We start from the raw sequence: 10,397 nt of genomic DNA, 5'->3' as shown, positions 1-10,397 counted from the left end.
TTGTTGCTCTAGGCTTAGGCTACAGAAGTATCACACATATCAAGTGCTATTTTCATGTGAAAATAGCATAGTACTGGATGCATTTACTTCATTGGTGTTGTTGGTGGCCCCCTTTATGGCAGTATGCAAGCCTAGGCCGCATGTGCTATGGTTATTTGATTAACTAATTCATGTGGGTGCGTTTCTAAAAAATATATTTTTATTTGGGTGTTTGGTGGTGGATGTGTCGTTCACATGATGCCTACATCAGCAGACTACAACAGATAACAAACAGATCATCATCCCAAGATCTCTGGGCGCTCCCTCTCCTCCAAGAAACATGAGAATAGTCTGATAGATCGACGCGCACGCCAATCTCAGCGTCAGCACCGGCGCTCGTGCCCTGGCTCTTTCTCGCATCTGTGCGCGTGCCTCACGCAGGTCTCTGGATCGTAGGTGATGATGGCGGTGGATGAGCAGCATCGCTGAGTTCGCTCCTCTGAGCTTTCTATGTTAATATAATTATAAAAACTATCGAATAATACAATTAGTCTCCTTGGTCTCCTAACCAGAGACGATGGGCAACGAAGGAAGCATCGAGGGAAGCGGACAACCCGGAGAACCGGGCTCCATCTCTATGGTTGGAGCTCCCGGTTCGTTTTCAGCACCGGGCTCTGGACAGCACATCAAGCCCGCCAATGGTGCTGTTGCCGGGGGAGGAATGGGTGGCGGACCGGGGATGAATAGGTAAGACATGTTATAAGCAACGGTGCAGTTGATATCAAGTATCAATAAAAATGATATATTTCATATCCTTATACACTTGACATTGCATACGATGCTTTATATCTGCTCGTTGTGTAGTGAAACGATGCAGTTAGGCTTCGGCAGTTGGATTTGACAAGCTTTTACAATTTACTTGTTTTTTTGCCTATCATGGGTTCGCAGTTGGGACGTGTCATTCATATCATATAATGCGAAATGGGTAGCATTTCCCCTCCATCAAGTGTAATGTAATTGGTAAAAAGTAAAACCATGCAATTATAGCGTTAGAGGACATGACCCTCCACTGAATTATAGTTTATTTCGAGGTTGTCATAAAGGATGCTCGAGCTCCTCCGTTTCCGCATTGGTGTTTGCATGGGAGAAGCTATTGCTGCTATATGTGTGTGTAGCCTAGTAGTAGTTCGGCTATCTAAGACATTCATGTCAGTGTCGCCACTCTTTCGATAATGTTGTGCAAACGACATCATCTTCAGATGTTGTGGGTACCAGCTCGCAACAGTGTCGGGATGCTTTGCAGAATGACATTCATAAGCAATGAATAACAAACATTTAATTAAAAAAAACATCGAATTATCAGTCCTTTGATTATTTCGATTTTAACATTGTGTTGTAGAAAGACAGACATTCCTGGCATGATGATAATGTGTAGCCTAACCCAACATATCCATCATTATATAGCCTAATAGGCTAGACCAGGGGTTCTCAAAGTGTTGTCCATGGACCTCTTTCTCTCTGAATGTAACCGATTGGCCCAGGGTGGTGTAGGGCGTGTACATTTTATTTTTTTGTGTGCATGTCTCAATGCAATCTGGATCTCTAAAGACAGCTATTTGAGAATTTAAGCTCTGTCAAATGGTATTCTGAAACGCAAGGCTTATCTAAGCCATGTCCTATGGGCCATACACATTATAATCATAACTCCCTCTACTAATCTGTCCAATAATGAATATCATTTGAAATGCATGTATCTAGGCAATGGTCTTGCTACTTTAGGCAGTAGATATTGTTGGACTATTGGAATGAATATCACTCTATTGGGGATTTTATCATTCTATTGTTGATGTTATCAATATGGGTGATGTTGGTGATTTTATCATTCTATTGGTGATGTTATCACTATTGGTGATGTTGCTGATTTTATCATTCTATTGGTGATGTTATCACTATTGGTGATGTTGGTGATTTTATCATTCTATTGGAGATTTTATTGTTGGATTAGCCAAATCAAAAATGTTATATTTGCAATATTCATGTTTAGATTTTTCAATATTCATATATTAATGTAAGAAACATGTTATTGAAATCAAAATTTGACTCCTATTTCCGAGTAGGCGGGAAATCTTCATATGACAAGCATCAACCATTTTTCCTTCATAGCCCATACAGATAGCCCTAAACCTCATGGAGTCTTAACGTAGGCCTGGGTAAGGCCAAAATGTCACAAATGTTCCAACTCTTAGGAATTATTTCTCAATTATGCTTTAAGATACAAATGCCAAATATATGTCAGCAATTCTTCCAAAGGACCCTTCTATGTATTACATTTCGTGAAAATTCCCCAAATCATGGCCCTGTTTTGTTCTAGTTTCATTCGAAATCACCCTTATGTCATCTTCGTCTAGTCTTGTCATAACATTAAATGGACTACAAACAAACTACAAATCACAGTGACTCTGGCTGTTCTTGGTAATAAGTAGGCTTACTCAGTCTGTGTTGAGATGAGCTGTGCATCTTATCACGCTACCGTGCTTTTGTGAGGACAGACGCTGGGAGACGGAGAAGCAAGTGAGTGAATATTTAATAAATAACGGACATGAAACAAAACAAGGACAGCGTCTGGATAAGGGGAAGAAAACGACGTTAATGCAGACACAGGGAAGAAACTGAGGAAGTGACAGATATAAGGGAGGCAATCAATGGTAATAGAGTCCAGGTGAGTCCCATGAAGTGCTGATGCGTGTAACAATGGTGATAGGTGTGCATAATGATGGACAGGGGAGCGGGAGCAGGCGTGACAGCTTTTGCATTTGTAAGGATGTAGGCCTGAAGGTTTTAATCACAATATGTTTCTTAGATTTGCATGCATGGGCCCCAATTACCATGTTCATTATGACTGACACATAGATCAAATGTGTGTATGTGTGTCAATAAACAAATCTCTCCCTTAAAAGAGCATCATACTAGGCTACTGTAGTAGGCTATAGCATCCCCTCCACTGCTCTATTAAAGCAGATATCTGAGCATCTAACCGATCGCTGCAGCTGTACATAGTCCATCTGTAAATAGCCCACCCAATCTACCTACCTCATCCCTATACTGTTTTTATTTACTTTTCTGCTCTTTTGCCCACCAGTATCTCTACTTGCACATCATCATCTGCTCATTTATCACTCCAGTGTTAATCTGCTAAATTGCCTAAATTGGCCTATTTATTGCCTAACTCCTCATGCCTTTTGCACACACTGAATATAGACTTTATTTTTTCTACTGTGTCATTGACTTGTTTATTGTGTTGTTTATTGTTTATTGGCTTACCTCCCTTATCTTGCCTCATTTGCACACACTGTATATATACTTTTTTTCTATTGTGTTATTGATTGTATGTTTGTTTATTCCATGTGTAATTCTGTGTTGTTGTATGTGTCGAACTGCTTTGCTTTATCTTGGCCAGGTCACAGTTGTAAATGAGAACTTGTTCTCAACTAGCCTACCTGGTTAAATAAAGGTTAAATAAAACAAATAAAAAAAGGTATTGTGGCTCCCAGTGGTTGAGCTTGGTCCTTGTCTTAGTCATTGAAAATAGTTTTTAAATAGGTGTGTGTGTGTGTGTCAGTGCCTTTAAATGCTTACCCAGCTGTTACAACTACCTGCGTTGAAACAGCAACCTGCATGGAGTGTTCGATGGTGTTGGTTGTCTCTAACTGATTGTCCATGACCAGAGACACCCTACTCATGACCTTAGTTTTGTCCTGGATGGTTCTTCCCACAAAGCTAAAAAGGGATTTGTACCTTCTTGACTTGATTGGATTTATAGGCACTTTTTGTAATATAGCCTGTCTGCTCAGCTCTGACCTGTCTACCATCATCCATCTGCAGGGGCCACAGGTGTCAGAGTCTCATACTCTGACTGCCAAACATGAACGATGAGAGAACATGCCAACCTCTACCATTTCTGACCCAGTCAGGGCAGCAGCACTTAAATTCCACAGATTTTCCTGAACATGACTCCTAAGTTAACAGTAGCCTGCTGTGATGATTTGTTCAGAGATGGGTATTATTCACAGTCAATAGTCCCATCCTTTTCAATTGGTTTGTTATGGCACATTAAAAAGGCACCGTGGTGTCCTATTTCCATCACTATGGTTTATTGCCCAAGAACAGCTTCTGCTTTTTATTCATACCCATTCTATCTACAGTGAGTGAAAGCTGTGACCTCACAACCCATATGTCACTCAGCTTACCTTTTCTAAGAACTGCACTGCACCCATGGCAATTTAGAAGCTGCAAAGTTTTGCAGAGAAAAACACAAATAATATACTGTTTTATCACCATGAATTTAAGTAGCTGTCTTTTCCATTCAGGAATGATTCCAAAGGTTTGGTCTAGGACTGTTACGGTGACCGTATTACCACCACACCGGCGGTCACCAGTCATGACTGCAGTCAAATTCCACGTGACTGTTTAGTCACGGTAACTAGGCTTCTCCAGGCTTTGATGCTGCTGATGGTCATTAGTAGCCAACCACATTTGTACTGCCTGGTACTCAGCACTCTATTGTCCTTCTAATCACTGTGAAATTACATTTAGATTTGTACATTTTAGTCATTTAGCAGACGCTATTATCCAGAGAGAGTTACAGTAATGAGTGCATACGTTGACATACTTTTTTCGTACATCAATGCAAATGTTTTCGAACACTTCATGAGAACCTATGAGCTCATGTTGCACAACATTTCTATAGGCTATGAAATTGTGAGAAAACAGAGTGATGGCCTCTATTAAAAATAGTAGGATCCCATTAGCTTTCTATAGGCTAGGCCTACTATATTTATTTATCAACTTTCCTAATATTAAGCAAATTTCTTTGCTTTACAACAGGAGTAAAGCCTACAGTACCTGGCTGGCATGAAAGTGAACAACGGGAAAAGTGTCCTCCATTCGCTATTTAAGTGCATAGATGACATGTATCTTTTATCCCATGTTCCAAGACAGCTGCATGATAATGGTTCATAATGGTTCACTCTTAATCAAAACTAATTTCACACATATTTTTTTTATTTAAATGTTTTTATTTATTTATTTCACCTTTATTTAACCAGGTAGGTTAGTTGAGAACAAGTTCTAATTTACAACTGCGACCTGGCAAAGATAAAGAAAAGCAATGCGACACAAACAACAACACAGAGTTACACATGGAATAAACAAACATACAATCAATAACACAATAGAAAAAAAGTATATATACAGTGTGTGCAAATGAGGTAAGATAAGGGAGGTAAGGCAATAAATAGGCCATAGTGGCAAAATAATTACAATTTAGCAATTAAACACTGGAGTGATAGATGTGCAGAAGATGACTGTGCAAGTAGAGATACTTGGGTGCAGAAGAGCACAAAAAAATAACAGTATGGGGCTGAGGATAGTTGGATGGGCTATTTACAGATGGGCTATTTACAGATGGGCTATTTACAGATGGGCTATGTACAGGTGCAGTGATCTGTGAGCTGCTCTGACAGCTGGTGCTTAAAGATAGTGAGGGAGATATGAGTCTCCAGCTTCAGTGATTTTTGCAATTATTTCCAGTCATTGGCAGCAGAGAACTGGAAGGAAAGGAATTGACTTTGGGGGTGACCAGTGAAATATACCTGCTGGAAGGCGTGCTACGGGTTGGTGCTGCTATGATGACCAGTGAGCTGAGATAAGGCGGAGATTCACCTAGTAAAGACTTATAGATGACCTGGAGCCAGTGGGTTTGGAGACAAATATGAAGTGAGGGCCAGCCAATGAGAACATACAGGTTGCAGTGGTGGGTAGTATATGGGGCTTTGGTGACAAAATGGATGGCACTGTTATAGATTGCATTCAATTTGCTGAGTAGAGTGTTGGAGGCTATTTTGTAAATGACATCGCCGAAGTCAAGGGTCGGTAGGATGAGGGTATGTTTGGCAGGATGAGTGAAGGATGCTTTGTTGCAAAACAGGAACACAATTCTAGATTTAATTTTGGATTGGAGATGCTTAATGTGAGTCTGGAAGGAGAGTTTACAGTCTAACCAGACACCTAGGTATTGGTAGATGTCCACATATTCTAAGTCAGAACCGTCTAGAGTAGTGATGCTAGACGGGCGGGCAGGTGCTGGTAGCGATTGGTTGAAGAGCATGCATTTAGTTTTACTAGCGTTTAAGAGCAGTTGGAGGCCACGGAAGGAGAGTCGTATGGCGTTGAAGCTAGTCTGGAGGTTAGTTAACACAGTGTCCAAAGAAGGGCCAGATGTATACAGAATGGTATCGTCTGCGTAGAGGTGGATCAAAGAATCACACGCAGCAAGAGCGACATCATTGATGTATACAGAGAAAAGAGTCGGCCCGAGAATTGAACAATGTGGCACCCCCATAGAGACTGCCAGAGGTCCGGACAACAGGCCCTCTGATATGTGAAGACAACATTAAATTAAGAATGGTCTGATAGTTGACAATATTAGCCTATTACTTGTGAATGATACCCAACATGTGCAATAAGGCAAATAATAGTGCATGTCTTATTTTTGAAACTTTTTCAAATCATAGTTGCACACCTCATATAGCCTAGCCCATAGGCCTATACAGTGCAAGTTTAGTACCACCAAGACTCTTCCTAGAACTAGGAAAAGGAACATGACAGCCCGCTTGGAGTTTGCTAAAAGGCACCTAAAGTGCTCTCAGACCATGAGAAACAAGATTCTCTGGTCTGATTAAATCAATATTGAACCTTTTGGCCTGAATGCCAAGTGTCACGTCTGGAGAAAACCAGGCACCACTGATTACCTGACCTATACCATCCCTACGGTGAAGCATGGTGGTGGCAGCATCATGTTGTGGGAAAGTTTTTCAGGGGCAGGGACTGGGAGACTAGTCAGGGTCGAAGGAAAGATGAAGGAAGGAAAGTACAGAGAGATCCTTGATGAAAACTTTCTCCAGAGCTCTCAGGACCTCAGACTGGGGTGAAGGTTCATCTTCCAACAGGATAACGAGCCTAAGAACACAGCCAAGACAAAGCAGGAGTGGCGTCAGGACAAATCTCAATGTCCTTAAGTGGGCCAACCAGAGCTTGGACTTGAACCCGATCGAACATCTCTGGAGAGACCTGAAAATAGATGTCCAGCGACGCTCCCCATCCAACCTGACAGAGCTTTGGAGGATCTGCAGAGAAGAATGGGAATTTGCAAACATTTCTAAAAACCTGTTTTTGCTTTGTCATTATGGGGTATTTTGTCAATTTTATTGGTCACATACACGTGTTTAGCAGATGTTATTACAGGTGTAACGAAATGCTTGTGTTTTTAGCTCAAACAGTGCAGTAATATCTAACAAGTAATATCTAACAATTTCACAACAATACACACAAATCTAAAGGAATGGAATTTAGAATATATAAATATTTGGACGAGCAATGTGAGAGCGGCACAGACTAAGATACAGTAGAATAGAATACTGGATGAGATGAGTAATGCAAAATATTTAAACATTATTATTAAAGTAACTATTGTTCTGTTATTAAAGTGGCCAGTGATTTCAAGTCTGTATGTAGGCAGAAGCCTCTAATGTGCTAGTGATGGCTATTTAACAGTCTGATGGCCTTGAGATAGAAGCTGTTTTTCAGTCTCTCAGTCCCAGTTTTGATGCACCTGTACTGACCTCTCCTTCTGGATGATAGCGGGGTGAACAGGCATGGCTCGGGTGGTTATTGTCCTTGATGATCTTTTTGGCCTTCGGGTGCTGTAGGTGTCCTGGAGGGAAGGTAGTTTGCCCCCGGTGATGCGTTGGGTAGACCGCACCACCCTCTGGAGAGTCCTGCGGTTGCGGGCGATGCAGTTGCCAACAGGCGGTGAAATAGCCCAACAGGATGCTCTCAATTGTGTATCTGTAAATGTTTGTGAGGGTTTTAGGTGACTCACCAAATTTCCCCTGCCTCCTGAGGTTGAAAAGACGCTGTTGTGCCTTCACCACACTGTGTGGGTGACCATTTCTGATTCTGTCAAGGCTCAGGAGAAGACCCAGATGTAGACAGTTTTGAAGTAACAAAAGTTTATTACAAAACAGGGAGGCAGGCAAGCGACATGTCAAGGGCAGGCCGAGGTCAGTAGTCCAGAGCAGAGTCCAAAAGGTCCAAATGGCATGCAGGCTCAGGGCAGGAAGAGGTCAGTAATCCAGGGTGATGTGGCAAGGTACAGAATGACAGGCAGACTCAGGGTCAGGGCTGGCAGAATGGTCAAAAACCGTGAAAGTTAGAAAACAGGAACTAGAGCCAGAAAGGAGCACAGGAAAAAACACTGGTAGGCTTGATTAAACAAAACAAAATGGCAACAGACAAACAGAGAACACACATATAAATACACTGGGAATAATGAGGAAGATGTGCAACATTTGGAGGGGGGTGGAGACAAGCACAAAGATAGGTGAAACAGATCAGGGTGTGACAGTTTCAGTGTGTGTATATTGATGAGGGGATTTTTTAAAATACATTTTTGAATAAGGCAGTAACATAACAAATAACATCTTTAAATGAAGCACATTAATTTGCTTTACAACCAGCGTAGAGCCTAACTGGCATACATACAGTTGAAGTCGGAAGTTTACATACACCTTAGCCAAATACATTTAATTTCAGTTTTTCACAATTCCTGACATTTAATCCTAGTAAGAAACCCTTGTCTTAGGTCAGTTAGGATCACCACTTTATTTTAAGAATGTGAAATGTCAGAATAATAGAAGAGAGAATGATTTATTTCAGCTTCAATTTCTTTCATCACATCCCCAGTGGGTCAGTGGTTTACATACACTCAATTAGTATTTGGTAGCATTGCCTTTAAATTGTTTTACTTGGGTCAAACGTTTTGGGTGGCCTTCCACAAGATCCCCACAATAAGTTGGGTAAATTTTGGCCCATTCCTCCTGACAGAGCTGGTGTAACTGAGTCAGGTTTGTAGGCCTCCTTGCTCGCACACACTTTTTCAGTTCTGCCCACAAATATTCTATGGGCTTGAAGTAAGGGCTTTGTGATGGCCACTCCAATACCTTGACTTTGTTGTCCTTAAGCCATTTTGCTACAACTTTGGAAAAATTCTTGGGGTCATTGTCTATTTGGAAGACCCATTTGCGACCAAGCTTTAACTTCCTGACTGATGTCTGGAGATGTTGCTTCAATATATTCACATCATTTTCCTTGCTCATGATGCCATATATTTTGTGAAGTGCACCAGTCCCTCCTGCATCAAAGCACCCCCACAACATGATGCTGCCACCCCGGTTGGGATAGTGTTCTTCAGCTTGCAAGCCTCCCCCTTTTTCCTCCAAATATAACAATGGTCATTATGGCCAAACAGTTCTATTTTTGTTTCATCAGACCAGAGGACATTTCTCCCCCCAAAAAGTACAATCTTTGTCCCTATGTGCAGTTGCAAACCTTAGTCTGGCTTTTTTTATGGTGGTTTTGGAGCAGTGGCTTCTTCCTTGCTGAGCGGCCTTTCAGGTTCTGGTACTGTGGATATAGATACTTTTGTACCTGTTTCCTCCAGCATCTTCACAAGGTCCTTTGCTGTTGTTCTGGGATTGATTTGCACTTCGCACCAACGTATGTTCACCTCTAGGAGTCAGAACACGTCTCCTTCCTGAGCGGTATGACGGTTGCATGGTCCCATGGTGTTTATACTTGCGTAGTATTGTTTGTACAGATGAACATGGTACCTTCAGGCATTTGGAAATTGCTCCCAAGGATGAACCAGACTTGTGGAGGTCTACAGTTTTTTTCGGAGCTATTGGCTGATTTCTTTTGATTTTCCCATGATGTCAAGCAAAGAGGCACCGAGTTTAAAGGTAGGTCTTGAAATACGTACATCCACAGGTACACCTCTAATTGATTCAAATGATATCAATTAGCCTATCAGAAGCTTCTAAAGCCATGACATCATTTTCTGGAATTCTCCAAGCTGTTTGAAGGCACAATCAACTTAGTGTATGTAAACTTCTGACCCACTGGACTTGTGATACAGTGACTTATAAGTTAAATAATCTGTCTGTAAACAATTGTTGGAAAAATGACTTGTGTCATGCACAAAGTAGATGTCCTAACCCATTTGCCAAAACAATAGTTTGTTAGCAATACATTTGTGGAGAGGTTGAAAAACGATTTTTAATGACTCCAACCTAAGTGGATGTAAACTTCCGACTTCAACTGTAGGCAGTGCACAAGTTCCAGGTTTGGGGAAGGTCATTTTCACCATAAAAATGCACCTTTATGATAAAAGCATTACAAACATAATTGCATTTGTGGTCACTTTTGAGAACAGTGTTTTCTCGCTATTTGATTGCATTTTGGAACATTTGCGCTTATAGCCTACTGCCATGTGCACATTGCTAGTGAAGAAGTAGCCTAAT

The 10,397-nt window shown here is 41.3% G+C and overlaps 1 protein-coding gene across 2 annotated transcripts in view; it reads left to right on the top strand.

The window, feature by feature from the left end:
• The first annotated feature begins 389 nt into the window (after positions 1-389).
• Positions 390-10,397, top strand: part of LOC110492306 (protein bassoon) — a 183,739-nt gene continuing 173,731 nt past the window's right edge. For both annotated transcript variants that reach the window (XM_090203467.1, XM_021566517.3), the window contains exon 1: positions 390-726. In XM_090203467.1, the coding sequence (XP_090059593.1) occupies positions 557-726 (170 nt within the window). In that variant the 5' untranslated portion in view covers positions 390-556. The remainder of the gene's footprint in view (positions 727-10,397) is intronic.

The sequence above is a fragment of the Oncorhynchus mykiss genome, chromosome 16 (genome assembly GCF_057628025.1).
Source record: "Oncorhynchus mykiss isolate SJ-2025 chromosome 16, ASM5762802v1, whole genome shotgun sequence".
NCBI lineage: Eukaryota > Metazoa > Chordata > Actinopteri > Salmoniformes > Salmonidae > Oncorhynchus > Oncorhynchus mykiss.
Note: the sequence above shows the minus strand (reverse complement) of the source record. Positions and strands in the feature narration are given on the sequence as shown.